The sequence below is a fragment of the Ochotona princeps genome, chromosome X (genome assembly GCF_030435755.1).
Source record: "Ochotona princeps isolate mOchPri1 chromosome X, mOchPri1.hap1, whole genome shotgun sequence".
Lineage (NCBI taxonomy): Eukaryota > Metazoa > Chordata > Mammalia > Lagomorpha > Ochotonidae > Ochotona > Ochotona princeps.
The window spans coordinates 27,721,553-27,741,361 of NC_080865.1; the positions used below are offsets into that span (position 1 = coordinate 27,721,553).

The following is a 19,809-nucleotide window of genomic DNA, read 5'->3' on the forward strand; positions in this document are numbered from 1 at the left end:
AACCATGGGGACAAACAGGGTGAGGCTAGTCTTCAAGCAGACCCTGTATCTCCTATATCCTACATCTCCAAGTTCATACTGCAGCCTGGAGCTACTCAAAGACAAATCATGGACAAGAAGGATGAAAAGCTTTATTTGAAACAGGTTCAATGGTACGTGTGATACAACAAAGGCTGGTTGTAAGCAAAGTTTCATCTCTAACCTGCATTGAAGTATAAATTTGACATTATTTCAGCATGATCAATTTTGTCTAAAATGTGGATCCATCATTTTATCTGATCCAACATGATAAGAATTCATACATTTATTGTAGACTCTATACAGTACTAGAGGTTAAATTTTCATCACTAACTAATAATAACCTTACAGCTACCTACCAAGGTAATGAGCTGTGAAAATATACCCCTATGACATAAGAGAAACTTCATCAAAATGTTATTATTCAGTGGGGATTCTTCAGTCATCATCTACTGTTGGCTTGATTGTCACTCCTCTTCTTATCTGACCCCAGCCAATTAAACTGTAAAATGAAAATGAAAGAAATTATCACTTTTATAATGATTACACAATCATTTCACAGAATTTCAGTACGTTAAACTACCTAAGTCTGAACAAGGATAAAAGTCACAATTCTGAAGAATACAAGCATCAATCAGACGGTATTTCCAAAATTTTAATACGTACTTGTTCAACTTGAAATCTGAGTGTTGATTTGGGTGGAATCCTATTGTAATATCAGAAGGCAGTCCCAAAAGATTCTTTGCTTTAAAATGTTTTTTAATCCAGCAAATGTAGCATTCAACCAAGTGACCATAATATATTTCATGCTAAGTTTCAAAAAATTTGTTATTAAACCAATTTTAAAATCCTCCAAAAATCATGTCTATAATAGTAAATGGTATACCTCCACAACAGCAAAAACGAATGGACATTAAATCACCACAAAGCAGGATTATTTATATAGTCTTCCACTGAGCATTCCATTATAGCAATGCAAAAAAAAAAAAAGATGGGGGCCCGGCGGCGTGGCCTAGCGGCTGAAGTCCTTGCCTTGAACGCGCTGGGATCCCATATGGGCGCCGGTTCTAATCCTGGCTGCTCCACTTCCCATCCAGCTCCCTGCCTGTGGCCTGGGAAAGCAGTCGAGGACGGTCCAAAGCCTTGGGATCCTGCACCCGTGTGGGAGACCTGGAATAGGTTCCTGGTTCCCGGCTTTGGATCGGCGCAGCACTGGCTGTTGTGCTCACTTGGGGAGTGAACCATTGGACGGAAGATCTTCCTCTTTCTCTCCCCCTCTCCGTATATGACTTTGTAATAAAAATAAATAAATCTTTAAAAAAAAAAGATGGATGAGACATGTTGAAAGGACACAGGAGGCAGCTTGGATAACTGGCACAGGAAAACAGATGGTGATGGTTCATAATCTATCAAAAACATTAGGACTCCTTAATAACTGACTAAATGACTTATTACAATTAGGGAGGCCAATCAATAATGAAGAAAGAATGTCACAAGAAAAATGTGAGGTAGTGGAGACGGTGGTGCGGAGTGAGGAGCGCTAACGTGCAGTCATCATGCAGGCAAGCTCAGCTCAGGGCAGAGTCATCAGTGGCTGCTAGCTCCTAGAGGGTGGGGTGCGAAGAGCAGCAGGCTGTGTAGACCCAAAGGGTCTCCTCCCTGGGAGAAAGAGGCCCTAGAGCAAAGGACGTACAGCATCTTGACCATATGGTGAACAAGGATGAGCAGCCTGATTCCCTTAGGAGACATGACTGCCACTTAGACTCAGATACTTCTGCCAAGTACACATATCCTGCATTTAATCCCCGGTGTCCAAACCACCAGATAAACTCTAATGGAGAAAAGTCTACACAGTGCAAGGTCATACGGTACAAAACTGCGAATGTCAAGACAACTTAAGGCTGAAGCAATTTCAGATTAGAAAAAACATGTGGGGCCCAGTGCGGTAGCCTAGTGACTAAAGTCTTCGCCGTGCACACACCAGGATCCCATATGGATGCCAGTTCATATCACGGCTGCTCCACTTCCTATCCAACTCCCTGCTTGTGGCCTGGGACATCAGTCAAGGATGGCCCAACTGAGATCCTGTGCCCAATGTGGGAGACCCGGAAGAGGCTCCGGGCTCCTGGCTTCAGAATGGCTCAGCTACAGCCATTGCAGCCAGTGGACAGAGGACCTTCCTTTCTATCTCTTCTCTCTTTGTATCTGTCTTTTTAGTGAAAAAATAAAAAATAAATCTTAAAAGAAATCAAACATGTGAAAATTAAATGTAATCCCTGATTCTAAAGGCCCAAAGAACATCACTAGGATAAATGGTAAAAAGTGGTATACGAACTGCAGATTTCAACACTGCATTAATGTTGAATGCCTTTAAGTAAATATAAACTCCTTAAGAAGTTCAGAAAAATTCACGTGGAAATAAATGTGTGTGCATCCACTCAATGTTTCCACTCTTCCTGTTAAGTGTGAAATTAATTCTTAAAAATTCATTAGCATTAGACAATAGCAAAACTACAAAGGCATATGGGGGAATCAGGAGTAATCCTAACAACCTCTTAACAGGAGGTCATACGCATAGAGCAGGGGGGGACCCCAGAGTGGAGCAGGTGGAAAGGAGGAGGCTTTTATCCCAATCCTGAAGACTCCCAGATCCTCACCAAGGAGCACCGAGGACTACATCCCTACTGCCAAGGAGACCACGGGGAAATGGAGTGCCTTCGGAGACCAAGAACTCTGAGGTCAACCACCCCCATTTGGATTTACCACATGGGATGGAAGAAGCCCAAATCCTGCCTAGCAGGTTCCAAAGTCATCGGAACAACAACCAGGATCCCTAAGCGGTCCGCAGAAACAGAAGAACAGTAAACTTCCTTCGGGACTAGGGAGAGGAGCTTTCTCTGGTCCTTGCCTGCTTCCACCTTTGGGTCCCCACCCCCCTCTCGTAATAACCATCAGGAGCGCTCCAGAAACCCCTCAAAACAAACAAACAAAACTAGAATAGATAGACAGAGAACAACAAGGAAAGCTTAGAAACAGACAGGAAATGGTCAGCGGGGATGCACTTATACCTCACTGGGTGGGACACAAAGATTAGTTACTCCTCACTGGGGTATGGAAGATTTCTCTGCACACCCCTCCTAAACATGCTCACCTAAACTGTTGACATATATCCTGTTAGAATTATAGAGTTAGACCACCTGAAAAACAGCCAGGTTCAGCGAAAACGTGCTTCAATGCTATAAACTGCTAAATACTAAAATTAAAATAGGCATGAGACAGCTGAATAGCAATCTAAGCCATTTTAAGGTGTATAGAACACGGTTGAATATAAACCAAAATTGAAATGTCTATGAAGAAGTCACAGGTTGTGGTTGAGAACCTGCATTTTCCTATTAACATATTGGTTAATCAATACCATGTCAATTAATGCCATAATGTTGTAAATGGTTGGAAATATTATGTTGGGACTTTTAATTGATTGGGATGATACACTGCCGGCTCTACCTTCAGACCAGAGATGGTCTCACCAAGAAACCATTGAACTTACCAGGACAATAAGATGCTGGACTTTATGCTTGGTAAATACCTCCAATGAAAGAATGTCAACTGAATTTGAACTATGGAAATGCAACAAGGTGGAGCAATCCGCCATGGGGGGAGGGTTTGGGGAGGGGAGGGGGAAATTTCAGTGCATAAAAAAATGTATCACATAATGCAATGTAATTAGTTTTAAAAAAAAGGAAATGCAATAAAAATATATGTTAAAAAAAAAGAAACGCAAGGAAATAAAGTTGTCACAATTTAAAAAATAAATAAATAAATAAATAAATGGGAAAAAAAAAAAAGCTAGATATCTCAAGATTTAATAGCCTTACCCTAAAGTAAAAGCAAATCTAATTGGTGGTGAAATGTGGGAAATTCAGGTGTTACCAGCCAACCAGTTATGTCTAAACAGATGAATGCTGTGAATATTTTGTATGAATTTTTAAAACCATTAGAAAGGTAACAAAGAAAAGCAGAAATAAAAATATAAACCAAAAAAAAAAAAAAAATTGAAGCAAAATCATTCAAAAGTCAAGGAATTGAAATATTTACTAGTTTTTGCATATGCTGTGTCTTAAGAGCAAGGGAAGCCAACTGTGATTTCCAGGATTAAAATATGGGACTGCAGATCACCGCTACAAATACAGCTTTCAAAGTCATTCAAATACCTGACACACAGCCAGTAACTTCTGTTTCCAACAAAGAGTGCCCGTGTCCGTGTCCACCAAAGAACTTCCGGCAAGTGTGTCTTTATCACTAGACAGCGGTGAAGGCCAATGAACTTACCGCCAGTGCTTCTCCACTCTTCGGCTAAGGGCAATTTTTTCGCCTACTTCTGTGCACACAGGATTGGTCAGAACAATTTTGCCCAAATCAGCCTTGACAGCACTGACTCTGCCCCCTGTGGACAGGGATCCAATATTCACCATGAGTACTTCATTCTTCGACAGCTTTTGTACCTAGGGAAATAATGGGGAAAAATAACGCTCCAAAATCAAGGAAGTGTTTTCCAAAAATGAGTGGGAATTTATCAGTTACTTTCAAAAATTTCATATTATTTGAAAACTATGTTATAGATTTCAAGAACTTCCTGCATCAAAACAACTTCTCTTTTGATTCCATTTTCCACGAACATTATGTGGCAGACAGATTTATTTGACATATCTTATTTATATACAAGAGATTCACTTTGAAAAGTTAAGTCAGAAAACAAAGCATAAAGACCTCTAAAAATTCCAATACACCTTGAAAATATTTTCTCAACCCTGATGAAATGAAGCCAACAACATCTTAGGGCTATCAATACCACTCAAATAACACCCTTGGATCACTTGTCCCACATCGGGGGTCTCTACAGCGTTATCAAAGGACTGTTCCCCCATACTTGGGTGGCTGGTGTAGTCTGACAACAAGCAGTCCCCTCTCTCCCCTCCCCTGTGTACACTGGAGAGAAAATAAACCTCACACACCTGAAACATATATCCTACCCACCTTCCTCTGTATCTCGTTCCTCGCTACCCTGACCAGAAGTCCACATGGGCATGCATTCCTCAACTACGTAAACAATTAAAAAAAAAAAGTTGAGCACCCAGCTTAGCCTACTACGCCAAGATGCTGGACTCAGTTAATGTCTTTTAATGGATTGTTATCTTTTAAGGATGATTCATATTTAAATAAGAAAGTTTTAATGTACTCAGATTTGTAAAGAAAGAAGAACCTGAATACAGGTGCAACATCCCCTATTAACTAGAAACCACCAAAAGTGTTTGATTTCAGAACATCTGCGGACACATAGGAGGTATCTAAGAGGCGGAACTGGAGTTCAAGTGCACATGTGTTCTGATGGCAGTTCCTCATATGAGGTCTTTTTAAAATAAGAAAATTTTCACTTAAGGCACCTTATAAAGCAGCGGAAAAATTTTGGACTTTTAAAACAAATTTGGATTTTTTGGATGAGGGATGTTCAACCTGCACAAACTTCTGCAAAGGTAAGGGAAAGGGAGCAGTGAATGGTCTCTTCAACATGTTTTTACTGAGACACTGAACACAAAAGTCATATGGGACTAGGCACTGTGGTGCAGTGGGTTAGCAGTTTGAACCCTACTGCCCAGCTTTTGATCTAGTTCCCTCCTAATGCTCCTGGGAAGCCAATGCAAGATGGCCCAAGTACTTGGGTCCCTGCCACCCACGTGAAAGACCCGGCCCAGGCTTTTTGCAGCCATTCAAAGAGGGAACCAACAGATGGAAGCAGCTCTCTCCCTCTCCCTCTGTCTCTGTAAATGTCTTTCATTTTGATAGCTATACAGAAATTCTCAGTTTTCAGAAAATCAATTTTAAATGCCTTTTTAAAATTTTATGTCACTTGAACAATTTTAAAAGTCATCTTTTTTCGAAGATTATAACAAGCACTTACTTTCGCGGCCTTCTTGTCTCCTTCAGTGCGTACACCTAGAAGGCGTCTAAGCAGAAAATAGGAAATTTCCAATTCCGTAAAGATCTCTGGCAAAGCGCCAACTGCACCGAGCACCTGTCCCACCATTCTGTCAGCGCGGCACAAAGTAGGGTCAATCTTTGTTCCAACTCCTGAAATAAAAAATAATACAATTCAGCATTTTATTTCCTAAAATACTCAGAAAGTCAACAAGCATGTAGCTATACATTTTAGTTCTTTCATTTTCATACTTACATAATAGGTACAAAGGAATAGCAAATATCTGTTTTACCTAAATAAACAGAATTGTAAATTGACAGGTTCAATGGACAAATGAAAACAGATCTCCCAATCTGAACTGCAAGCAAATAAACTATTTTAAAGTGAGTCTTAATATAATTAACGAACACTGAAAAGACACCAACTCCTAATGAGACATTTGCAGAATATTTGCATATCATTTCTTGCTGGAAGGCTGATAAAAGGACAGCTTGACGACTTTACACACAGTTCCCAAGAATCACTTCAAAATATTTTAACTGTGTGTCTTTGAGGGAAGGAGGGCAAGAAAACAAGATGAAGCCAGACTGGCAAAGCAATACCAACTGCTGAAGCTCAGTGGTGGCTACATGGAGGGTATCATTATATTATTATATTTCAAGAGCTCTACAACTTACATTAAAAAACAAAAAAGGTTCCAGAGCTTCTTATTTGGGAAGAAACATAAAACTGTACGCAGTAAAGCCTTAATCACAGGACAGAATGGAAAAACGAATTATATGGGCAAAAACCAGACAGCCAACTTTTTTGGTGAAGAATAAAGTACTTTACCAGATATATATGTATATTTTTCATCCCAAGTTACAATACTTTTGATTCTTCCTGACTCTGCCTTTTATTTGGGTATCAGGTCATATACTACATTGTAAGAAACTAGAAAAATCCTTATTTCAGCAATTCCTATACGATGCAACTTTTATTCCCACCTCTGTGTGAATATTATCTGACATTATTCAAATGACATTTGTGACTTTCTATTTGCAAGATATACTTGTACATGAAGCACCTATTCTCTACCCCAAAACTGTATAGACAAAAACGAATGATTACGTATTTTAAATGCTAGATCAGAAAACTTATTGTCAGTGTTAAAAAGGAGTTACTGGGGCCAGCACTGTTAGTAAAATGGGATAAATTGCCACCTACAATGCTGGCATCTCTTATGAACCCCGGTTTCAGTCCTGGCTGCTCCACTTCTGATCCAAGCTCTTGCTAATGTCTATGGGCAGCATAAAATGACCCATGTATTTGGCCTCTGCTACCCATGTGGGGGATCTAGAAAGAGTTCAAGGCTCCTGGCTTCATCATGTCCCAGCCAGTGGTGCCACAGGCATTTGGGGAGTGAACCTGCAGATAAAAACATCAATCTTCGGGCTTGGCAAGATGGCTCAATTGGCTAATCCTACACCTCCAAGCACTGGGATCCTATATGGGTGCTGCTTCGTGCCCTGGCTGCTCTGCTTCTGATCCAGCAACTTGCTGATGGCCTGGAAAAGCAGAATGATCCAAGGCCTTGAGACCCAACCTGTACCCAGTGCAGAAGACCCGGAAGAAGCTCCTGGCTTCCGATTTTAGATCAGCTCAGCTTCAGCCATTATGGCCATTTGGGAAGTGAATCAGCAGATGGAAGATCTTTCTCTCCATATATATGCCTAACAGACATAAATAAATCTTTTAAAAGTCTGACTTTGCAAAGTCAGATAAACAGAGAGGAGAGACAGAGAGGAATATCTTCCTTCTGATGATTCACTCCCCAAGTGACCGCAATGGCCAAATTTGTGCCGATCCGAAGCCAGGAGCCAGAAGCCTCTTCCAGTTCTCCCACACAGGTGCAATTCTCCCACACAAGTCCAAGGCTTTGAGCCGTCCTCGACTGCTTTCCCAGGCCACAAGGCAGGGAGCTGGATGGGAAGTGAGACTGTCAGCATAAGAACCTGTGCCCATATGGGATCCCAGAGTGTTCAAGTCGAGGACTTCAGCTGCTAGGCCACTGCACGGGGCCCAAAAGAAACAAATCTTAAAAACAAACAAACAAAAACAAACAAAACAAAACAAAAACACCAGCCTCTGATCCTGATCTTTGTCACCAATAGACAAATGACTTTTTCATGTTTTTTTTTTAAAGGGATGTATATACCAAACAAAAATGTATTTTTAGATTCATTTTTAAAAATCTACTTTTTGAAAGGCAGACACAGAAAGAATTCCCACTTGCTGGATCATATTCCAAATGCTGGTAAGCGCCCAGGGCCAGGTGGGCGGCGGGTGCTGAAGCTGGGGAACCAGCAAGTTAAGCCAAGCCTCCTGCATGCGCGTCAGGATCATGGTGCTTCCCAGCATCAGCATTAGCAGGAAGCTGGGGCCAGGCATCAGATATAAGCTGACGTGCAACAAGGCTGTGCAAGCAGCATTCTAACTACCGGGACAAATGCCAACACCTTCTATGTTTAAATTGTTTTTTTAACCGAAAGATTTTTCTTTATTTTAAAGGCAGAGTTACAGAGAGAGATCTTGCATCTACTAGTTCACTCCCCAAATGGCTGCAATGGCTGGAGCTGGGCTAGTCTGAAGCCAGGAGATTCTTCCAGGTCTTTCACATGGGTGCAGTAGCATAAGCACTTAGGCCATCCTCTACTCTTTCCCAGCTCATTAGGAGGAAGCTGGATGGCAGGTGAAACAGCTGGGATACAAACTGGTGCCCACATGAGATGCCACAGCTGCAGGTAGAGGATTAGCCACCTATACCATGATGCCGGCCCCAGGTTTAAAATTTTCAGAAACACACAGAACCATTTTACTACCTAAAATCAATAGCTAGCCACTATATAAATAAAGATTTCCGAGTAATCCCATTTCCCATGAAAAGTGCCAAGAATATGGGACAATTTAAAGAGAGGGAAAAGAGGAAAATACTCACCAATAAGACCTCCTGGAGCAGCATACTGAAGATCATTGTGCTCCGCAAAAAGTGATACAATTTTGGAAAATATTGGTTTACACATGAGTTTTCCTTCACTGTCTTTGGAAACAATGCCAGGCCTGACTTCAATCTCTTGGCCCACCTGTAAACATATAGTCAGTACTTACACTTAACGCGGAACACAACCATCATGTGTTCTAACAAGAACAAAACAGAACTGAAACAGACAGCAATGTTTCCTGTTTCAAAGAGCAGTAAGATGTAGAGGATATCATCAAAGTCAGATTCCCCACCTGCTCTAAGCACCCACCACCCAAGAAGTGAAGCGCCAACACAGAAACTGCTCTGCACTAAAGAAGCAACAAATGCAGATGCCAGACACATGTCAAAGACCAAGAGCAAACAAGTCAAACACCAGGTCCCATGAGAAAGCATTCTATAACTGACCAGACTTCTCTCAGATTAAGATGGGGATAAAATAATAAGCAGCACAAGACAAAGATTTAGCTTACCTTTAACACTCCTTTTAGAATACTGCCACCTGCCACACCTCCCTTAAGGTCATCAACTTCACAACCAGGCTTGTTGACATCAAAGGACCTAATTACTAAAAGTAAAACAAATTAGAGTCAATTTTGTTCATTTTAACTCTAGTAGAAACAGTACTTTCCAAGTCAACTTTTCTAACATGGTAGCCATCTAAGATTTATAACAAGGGTATGACTTTCTACCAAAGTCTCCTATTATTGCTTCAATGCTTATCACAGCTCTATGATGGGCAAACTAGTAACTCAAAAGCTGATAAACAGGTGACACAGAATGGTAGACACACACCAAGAAATACTGTACAAAGTTAAGAAGACTGTTAGAGCTGTGCCTAATGATCCAGAGGATGACAATCATACACCAGCAAGGAGGAAAAACTGAAACAAGCGTATTTAATCCCATTTCTACAAATAAACTAAACATATGTACAACTTGCCTTCCATATCCACACATTTAATTAAGTAGAGATCAAACCATTCCAGAAAAAAAATACTTGGCACTATATAAACATGTATAAGCTACTTTGGGTATTACTTCCCTAAACACAGGATAAAATTTATTTACATACCAATTATACTATATTAGCTCTTACCAGTCATACATAAACAATTTAAGAGCTATGGGAGGCTATGAACAGGTGTATCTGTGAACACACCATTTTATATGTGGGACTTGAACATCTCAAGATTTTAGAAGTCATAGAAGCAAACTCCTGTCAATGCTTACACATGATAAAGAGAGAAAGCTATGGGATCCTCATGCATCAAATATTCACTTCAGCTATTCTGGGGGCTAGGGGACTAGAATTGAAAGGCAGAGAGCTTGTGGATATTCTCTTTACATCCCTCTGCTCTGCTTATATTATGACTTCTGTTTCATAACCATAAAATAATTCTAGGTCTGTGGTAGCCTGCACTTGGCTCCCTCCAGAGAACACTGCCCAGCAAAGACATAGGAGCCCCACGTGAAGGCCCCCAGTGGCAGAAAGAACTGCTGGGAAAAAGTTCACACACTTCCATGTAGGAATCACAAGATGACTCGATCAATACTGGCTCTGCATGAATGCGACAATGAAATCCGTTATACAGAAACACTAATATCTGTAAGAATTATAATTCTATAGAGAATCCTGAATTTCCTCAACTTGACAGTATCTCACTCAGCACAAGGTTAAAAGTTGCTAATATTCCCAGATTCTGTCCCTTACCCAGTGAGACAGTCTAGAATGGCCAATCTAAACGGAATTAACAGATTTCAGAAAAAAAAAAAATTAGGATTTATTTTCCTGCTTCTATCGTTCGAGTTGTAATATATGCACTGAAGTGAGCACAAGTTAGGGTGTATCCAGATCTCTGCAGGAGGTGGAAAGTAGCACCCCTAGAGAGTCAGCAAGGTGTGGAAACACCAGGCAAAGAGGCCTCCCATCACTTACCAATGAGTCGGGGCTCAGAAGTAAAATCTCGAGGGGGTACTGGAATTTTCTTCACAATGTACTCACAGACAACTTCAATATTGTATTTCAACTGAGCAGAAATTGGTATAATGGGAGCTCCTTCTGCTACCGTACCTGAATGACAGAATTAAGATTAAAACTTCATTTTCACAAAACATACTCTATGCATCTATTAAATAAAAACACTTAACATCATCATTAAAAGAGGGGTCAAGACCACCACACAAATGCAGCAACAGGCAGAAAGCGAAAACTATTTAAAGCGACAAGCTTCTATTTTTTATTCCTGAAAATTGATATTGTTTCATTTAAGGGAAAAATTGTTAGGAATATTTAACAATAAAATGATAAAATATTTATTTATTAAGGATTTATTTTTATTGGAAAATCAGATATACAGAGAGAAGAGACAGAGAGGAAGATCCTCCACCCTTGACTCACTCCCCAAGGGGCCGCAACGGCTGGAGCTGAGCCGATTCAAAGCCAAGAGCCAGGAGTCAGTTCTGGGTCTCCCAAGTGGGTACAGGGTCTCAAGGCTTTGGGCCGTCCTCCACTGCTCCCTGCTTTCCCAGGCCACAAGCAGGGAGCTGGATGGGAAGCGGGGCCACCGGGATTAGAACCGGCGCCCATATGGGATCCTGGTGCGTGCTGCTAGGCTACTGCGCCAGGTCCAATGATAAAGTATTTAAAGAAAAAATACTAACAGTCTTGGGAAAGAAGACTTTATTAGTTGAAAAACTTTTTGATAACATGTAATTAACTCCCCAATAAATGTCAAAATAAAACTACAGACCCTGCTAATCAAAGACTGTCGACACACGTAATATTTGTTTATTAATTATATGTCAAGGAAGCTAATCAAAGAAATGGAAGAAACCTAACTAGATTTTAATCAAACTGACGTATTCTTTGGGCTGGTGCATTGCAGTAGCAATCTAATCCTTCTCCAGTCTGTACACCAGCATCCCATATGGGCACTGGTTTGTGTCCCGGCTCTTCTACTAGTGATTCAAATCCCTGCTAATGGCTGGGGGAAAGCAGGGGAGGATGCCTTAAGTCTTTGGGCCCTTGCATCCATGTGGGACACCTGGAAGAAGCTCCTGGCTTCAGCTCAGCTCAGCTCTGGCCACTGCAGCCATTTGGGGAGTCAACCAGAAGATGTAAATTCTCCCTCTCTCCCTCTTTCCTTCTCTGTAAAATTTGCCTGTGAGATAAAAATAAATAAATCTTAAAAAAAGAAAAAACACAAAACTTATTCCTTTTTTTAAAGATTTATTTACTTTTTTTTTTGCGCAAAGTCAGATATACAGAGGTTATTTACTAAATTAGATAAATATTTTCCAAACTGTTAAAGTCTCCTTTTTCTAGCAGCCGGTCTTCATTTTAAAGAAGACATCTTCATCTTATAGATACTTGACTGTATTAGCCTTGGGTATTTTTTGTTTGCTTACTTGTTTTTGTTTGTTTTTAAGTAAGATTAATCATTTATTTGTAAGTTGGAGCTACAGAGGAACAGGTAGAGACTGTACATCCACTGGATCACAGCAAAATGGCTCCAGTGGCCAGATCCAGGCACAAACTGGGAGCCAGGAGCTCCATCAGCACCCCTCACGGATGGCAGGAGTCCAAGCACTCCATCTTAGGTGCCCAGGCTCCTAGCAACAGAGACTTAACCTACAACCATATGGGATGCTGACAGCAGTCATTGGTTTTACACTGAATACCACAATGCTGGCCCATTTTTTTCTTTGCCTGGGAAAGCAGTCATGGACAGCCCAAAGCCTTGGGACCTTGCACCTGCGTGTGGGAGACCTGGAGGAGGCTTCTGGCTCCTGGCTTTGGATTGGCTCAGCTCAGGCTAATGCGGTCACTTGGGGAGTGAATCATCAGACGAAAGATCTTCCTCTCTGCTTTCCTCTGTGTATATCTGACTTTCCAATAAAAATAAATGAATCTTAAATATATATAACTCCCCCGCCCAACTCCACTAGTTATAGCAGGTCTATAACAAGCAGCAGGCAGAGAAAAAAAAAAGGCTGAATTGTAAGCTTATGTGATTTTTAAAACAATCTCTCATATTAAAAGCTAATTGAGCAACTGATAGATGAAATGCCTCTATGTGATTTATCAAGTTATCAATTTCTTACCTTGTACAAATGCAAGGATCTGTTCATACTGTTCTTTTGCCTGACTTTCTTTTACCAAATCAATTTTATTTTGTAGAATCAAAATATGCTTCAGTTTCATGATTTCTATAGCAGCCAGGTGTTCAGATGTCTGAGGCTGAGGGCAAGATTCATTACCAGCTGGGTGATGAAGAGAAAAATATGGTTGAAAATGTTTTAATAGGCAAGCCTAGAGAATGCAATTCCTGGTAGCTAGGGAACAGGGAGTGACTGCTTAACGTGCATGGGCTTTCCTGTCGTGCCAAAGAAGCTCTACAACTAGACAGTGTGAAACGGCACGCTTCAAACGGCTAACATGGTGCCTTAGGTAGATATTTTGCCACCACCAATACCAAAAAAAGGGTGACATTTCAGCGGACTTTGTAATGTCCTAGTCCTGCTTGAGCCAAGCCCTGCAGCACCCACCTGTTGTCGCTCCTGCTCCTGTTCCTCAGGCAGCATTCCCTGTGGCTTCGCAATGTCTTTTTTTTTTTTTTTTTAAATTTTGATGTTGTTCACATAGTTGGCAAGGATACAAGCCCATGCGGACCAATGATGAGTGTAGACATGGTCCAGCCATGGGGGAAGGGGAGTGCGTGGGACACATGCTTCTAATTTTCCTTTTCTTCCCCCCTTTCCTGTATCCAGGGGGCGGGGGGGAGGGGGTGGGTTGCGGCTTCCCAATCCTTTGGTTTCCACTCACAGTCCAGTGCTAAGAAGCCCGGAATGAACAAGTTCGGCTTCTTGGGGTCTACGCTGAGCTTTGAACTGCAGTGTCAGGGACAGCCCTCTGGCTCAGCCAGACTCCTGAGAGGCACACACTGACTAAGTTAAGACGGAGAGACATTTAACACCGTCCAAGGGTTGTATCTACCCAGAGGCTGCTCCCTGGCAGGCAGGCAGAGCGTTAGCAAGGCAGCCAAGCAGGCTTGTGCTGGCTGATCACCCCAGCACCCACCATCCCCAGGTCGCAATGCTGAGCTGTGCTAGTCTGCTCACTGAAAAACGCAGGCACCACCGCAAGGAAATCTCCAAAGCTCACAAGAGTAACTCTGGGCTAGACTTCAGCACTTTTAATGAGCAGGTTACACCTAAACAAAACTACTACATATACCTCTACAAGTAGACAGCTCAGACAGAAAAACCCAGACACACTTTTCCATATAAATTCCAACTAAATAATACATCACCTTATGTGATGTAAAAAGGGAAAAGGCATTAACTGCTATTTTTCTTCTTTTTAGGGGGGGTGATAATATCTTCAGAATGCTCAGAAGCCTTCAGGCTCAGGTCTACCATGTTGGGTACTTTGTGATAGCTGGGCCAACCATCATCCTAGATGACGAGTTAGTTCCCATTCATGTCACCCCTAAGTAACGCATGTGGCTCGGAAAGGCCTTAGGCCCCATAAGCACCCTGTTTTGGACCGAGAGACATACTGACCTATCAACAGAAGAGCTGCATCCATCACCGCCGCGCCGTTCAGCATGGTTGCCATCAGGATATCATGGCCGGGACAGTCAACAAAGGAAACATGTCTAACAAGCAAGAAAGGACAATCAGTCCTGCGGTCCAGCGGCAGTCAAGCACGCAAGACGCTGAGTGCCTACAGCTCAGTCACTGGGGAACGAATCCTTACAGCTAGAAAATGACTGGGTGCTTCCAGAGCTGGGATCTCTGCCCAGGAAAAAGATCAAAATGAGACAAACGCACCACTTTCAAAATGCAAGACTGAAGACATCACTTCAGTGTTAAAGCTGAATGTTTAAACTCAATATTCTTAAAAAATAATACAAAAATGTAAAAAACCGTCAATGAACAAGACACCAAAAATTTCAACAACAACAACAACAACAACAACAACAAAACAGGACCAGTGATTCCAACAAAAAGCTAAGGAAGAAAAATAAGGGGGGGGACTTCAGTAATATTAACCCTACGTTTACCGAAAATTCTAATGCTTACTTTTTATCAATTAAAAAATTACACTGAAATATTCATCCTGCCTCTGCACTCTTACAGCCAACGTTGTTCCTGATCTAAAATTTCCCTACAGAGCAAGGACCCACCACTAGACACACGTCCGGGACCTGACACACAACCAGGACGTGCAGCCATGCTCAGTAAGATAAGGTGTGTTTTAAAGAAGCAATCAATAGCCTTGCTTCTCTTCTATTGAATAAACAGGAACAATGCTGTCCAAAAGAAATTAGTAAGCCTAGAAAATGATTCCCTTAAATCCAAGCAATTGTATCCCTGCAGTCTGCTTAATTGACATTTCAAGTTTAGAGAATTTGTATGTAAGTATTTTAACCTGTTTAGGTAGCTGAATTCAAATTATTCTATTTCAGTAAAGGAAGTAAAATAAAAAGCATGGCAAAATAAAGCCATTCAGCAACCGAAGTCACTGTTGTATTTCAAAAAGCACAAAGCCAATGGTATAAAAAGTGCATAGTGCTTTTAGCACAGAATCACCTGACTAGTTTGAAGTTCCCTTTGGTCCCCGGGATGTCCGTAGGAAACTCATCAGGCGTGCTGCTTCCACAAGACCGGTAGCATTCCGGGCGAGGACAACTTGGATCATCAAGTTTATAAATCTACAAGTTTCAGTGAAAACAACAACAACAACAAAAAGATTTGCATTTGTTTTGTACACAGCTTTTAAATAGTTCTTACTTGCACAGCACACAGTTTACCTTAGCATTTGCATATCCAAGCTTGATTGTAATATTTCTTTCTAGCTCGTTTTTGAACCTGACAGTATGAACTCCAGAAATAGCTTTCACAACAGTGGATTTTCCATGTGCTACATGACCAATTGTACCTGTAGACAAAGCACAGAAGGAGTTAGCTCCCGTGCAAACACATCAAGCGTTTTTCCAAATAGTGTGAGTGGAGAACTCAGAGCCCAAGCTCTCAGTAAAGTCTCAATATAAAACCAACAATGACTTTCATTTTTCTTCTGTGCAAATGTTCCTCCTGCAAACTTGCTTTGGTTATAGACTTGAAGGGAATTTTCCATGTAACTAACAACCTTAGTTAGAAGTATTCAGGAAAAATAAAAGTTATCCACTCGTTTTTAACCAAATAAAGATTACTTTCATTTAAAATAAGTAGAAAATATTTGTATGTCAAGAAATAGTGCAGACTGTAATTGTCTAAAATTTAAACCCAGTTAACATAATATCTCAAATTCTAGATGCCAATTAAAAGGGAAAAAAAACCATTTAATCACAGCTTATATATCAAATAAAACTTCCATAAGCCCTTCCCCTGCAATAATCCAGTGTGACAGGTATGGCCACATGTTCACCTCTTTCTTAAGTTCCAGCAGTGCCTGATGCTCATAAATGCCTCATGTATTCCTTCAGCCTGTAAGTTAGATATGAGCAAAATTCGGTTTCTTAAGAGTCTAGGAGGTGCTTTGCTCACAAGGGCTCACCATCCGCTCTTGAATATGTGAAAGTTCAGAGAGAATTATATTTTTACAAAATGACTTGCTAGAGATCAAGTCCAGTCTGTAGAGATTATTCTCTTACCTATGTTAATTGTGGCTTGCCTGCTTATAACTTCGTGGGAAAGTGGGGTCAACTTGGTAACATCCTGCAACAAAATAAATGTATTTTGAAACACTGTATGTAAAAGGTAGGCTTACACCTGCTGTCTGAAGCCCACCACCACTACCTGTACAGCCCGTACTTGCTACAGCGCCTTTCCCGTGTAAGAAATACTGTACTCTGGTGCTTAAAAACCTTCAGTGTTATACAAGGAAGGGTCCATCCGCGCTCAGTAGGGGAAGCCCGGGAGACCCGGGACTTGAAACCCTCGAATGTAAGCATCGAGGCCAATGTAGATAGTTCCACCCCAGCTTCTCAGTGATGAAACCTTAACGACATTTAACACTGAGAATTAAACAGATGCTCCAGGAGCCCTAAATTCCACGATCTGAAAGCCACATCCAGATCGCGGACTGGACGTGGAGCAGGTGGTTGAACGCGCCAAGCTCCGGCGCTCCGTCCTGAAGCATGCTTCCAACAGCTAGGCACTGCCTCGCCCCACGCCTCCAAGGAGGCCTGGCCATCCCCACTCCCATTCTCACTCCGCGTCCTCCCAAAGCAAAAGCTCACCAAAGTAGCCAGATCCTGCCGAGAAAGATGCGGCTGCCCGAGAGTCACTCCAGCTTCACCCCCCGCCATGTTGCCCAGAGAGGAAGGAAGTGGCTCCGGCAGCCGCATGACAGTACGCAGGTCCCTTGCACGGGGCGGAGAAGCCGAGTCGGGCAGGCCGACTAGAGCCCGGGCCCGGAAAAAAAAGAATCAAATGTGCAGCAGTGGCCTCAATTCTTGGACTTTTCTCTGTCTCAACCTTCGCAGTGTCTACCAGCAGCCTTACAAAAAAAATATAAATCAGTACAGCGTTTCGGACTGTATCTGTCGCAGACCTGCCAGCTTTTTGCGCAGGCAACACTGAGGGCAGCTCCACAAAGGAAAGGCCCTCTGGAGGCGCGGCGACGAGACGCGCATGCGCAGCGCCGGGAGCGGCCATTTCCGCTCACTGTGGAGGGGGGTTCCAAAGGTTTCCCGAACCTGAATCTTTTATCTAGGGTGTAAGAGTAGGAGGAGCAAATACTTCCTTTTCCCCCCGTTTGTTTCCTAAAAAAATTCTATTTCTATAAATTAATGAGGCTCGGTGAGTGCGGGCTCAGTGCCTGCCTGTGACACGACTGCACCAGGAGGAAGGCGCGTGTGAGCCCGCCCTCGCGCGGATGCTTGCTGAAGCGCAGGGCTGGCGGGAACATAGTCCGCAGTCGGTTCCCAGGCTAGGAGGTGGTGCTTAGTGACGTTCTGCTGCGTACTCCGGGAACCTAGCGTCTGATTGAATCTAGCTGTCTGTCGTAAGAGCGTCCGAAGTTAGCTTCAAAAAAAAAAAAAAAAAGTGGATTCAGGAAGACAACGCTTTAACGGCATGATTACCGATAAATCGATGTTTTAAACTTTAAAAGACTTTCAGATTTTCCTGTGCCCCTTTTCCTTTTTTTTTTATTTCGTGTATTTTGTGTTGAAAGGAAGTGATTTCTGTTCTTCTGTTCTTCCTTCTGCATTACGACTGTTCTAAGAACCATGCGTCCTCACTAGAAAAAAAAAATATTAGGAGAGGTAAGCAAGTACCTTGTCTGTGGTCATTAAATAAGTAAACTAAAAATTAATACGTGTTGTAGAAAATCACCAAACTCTAGGTACAGCAGTTTACCTAAAACAGGAAGCTACATTTCAGTAAGTACTTGGATTGGCTAAGTGATGGTAGACATTTATTTGGTATTTAGTTCCTTTTATTTTACATTCAGAAGCTGTAGCAGCTGATTGAGAAACATTTAGCTGATCAAAGTGTTCTGCAGTTAGAGTATAGTGGATGAACATCCTAAAAGCAGCTTCAATTGTACCAGTTAACAGAATGTGTCTTTGGATATATGAATTCTATCTTAATAAAAATAAGATCCATTAAAATAAATATAATATGCTTCATCACCAAAAACTTGTGAGAAACATCATGGGATATTTTTGTTGACAATTATTGGCACCAACTAAACATGAGTATTAACTTCATTTAATCCTCATAGCAATCCAATGAGATACATAGCATTAATCTCACTTTACATATGAGAGGTCAGAATGCTTGACAGGCAGAATAACATGCCTGAAGTAGCAGAGCTGGGCCTCAGAGGTCAGCTTTTTAGGGTATTCACACAGAGACAGTACCACTGCCGCTGAACCCCAAGCACTGATAACACCTCTCACCTATCATCTATAACCTCACACCTCGTGAACGTTGAGAGTAAAGGAACTAAGCACCAAATGGATGAGTACCCGTTCAGCCTAACAGTTGAACCTCTCATTGGGACACTCCTGTTGCACGCCGCAGTGTGCCCCCCACCCCTGGCACTAGCTCCCTGCTCAGGTGGAGGCGGTGGCTGCAGCACTTGGCTTCTAGCCATGTGTGTGAGAGACCCAGGGTGAGTTTCTGGCAGCTGCCTTCAGCCTGGCCCACCTCCAGCTGTTGACAAGGATGTTTGGGTAGTAAAGCAGGTAAGATTTCTGAATGTATAGGAAGCCTTCTCTGTCTTTTGTCGCTGAAATAAGTAAAAACAAAGTAAGGGGTGGCAGTGTGGAGCAGTGGTTAGCTTATCCCCCTGGGATGCCTGCATGCCAGATTGGAGTACCTGCTTTGAGTCCCAGCTATTGCACTGCCAACCCAGATTCCTCAAGTGCACACCCTTGAAAGCAGTCGAGGATGGCTCAAGTTCATGGATCCCTGCCATCTGCCTGGGAGACCTGGATGTAGTTCCAGACTTCTGCTTTTGCCTTTTGCAGTGTTGGGCAAGTGAACCACTGGATGGGCCGTCTTTCTGTAGCTCTGTCTCTTCCTTACAAAGTAAAAGTTTAAAAAGTTTTTTAATTAATTAAGAAAAAAGTCGTTTATTGGGATTACAATTATAGGCCATAAATTAGTCTATTTTCAACACATAATTCAGTAATTTTAAATAATAAACTTACAAGACGTGACCAGTTCCACAATGCAGATTTTGTGAATTCCTGTCATCCCAGAAATATCCTTACTGTCTGTTGTCAGTCAGCCGCCAGTCCCACTCACAGATCAAGGCAGCCAGCAGGTGGAC

At 42.0% G+C, this 19,809-nt stretch overlaps 1 protein-coding gene across 1 annotated transcript; it reads right to left on the minus strand.

Moving 5' to 3' along the window:
- Positions 1–388: 388 nt before the first annotated feature.
- On the minus strand, positions 389–17,419 carry EIF2S3 (eukaryotic translation initiation factor 2 subunit gamma). The gene is made up of 12 exons (XM_004587822.4): positions 17,264–17,419; positions 16,676–16,739; positions 15,833–15,960; positions 15,612–15,733; positions 14,580–14,674; positions 13,119–13,277; positions 10,951–11,085; positions 9,485–9,579; positions 8,970–9,114; positions 5,975–6,144; positions 4,348–4,520; positions 389–520 (listed from the first exon to the last, which is right to left on the minus strand). The coding sequence occupies exons 1-12, from the start codon at positions 17,369–17,371 to the stop codon at positions 457–459; spliced, it is 1,458 nt and encodes a 485-aa protein (XP_004587879.2). The 5' UTR covers positions 17,372–17,419; the 3' UTR covers positions 389–456.
- Positions 17,420–19,809: the final 2,390 nt, after the last annotated feature.

Coding starts and splice junctions, on each gene's coding strand:
- EIF2S3 (XM_004587822.4), bottom strand. CDS start 17,371: ATGCGGCTGCCGGAGCCACTTCCTTCCTCTCTGGGCAACATGGCGGGG. Junction 13,278..14,579: donor TGCAGCTCTTCTGTTGATAG/GTCAGTATGTCT, acceptor TTCATCACCCAG/CTGGTAATGAATCTTGCCCT. Junction 11,086..13,118: donor GATCCTTGCATTTGTACAAG/GTAAGAAATTGA, acceptor TCTGTCATTCAG/GTACGGTAGCAGAAGGAGCT.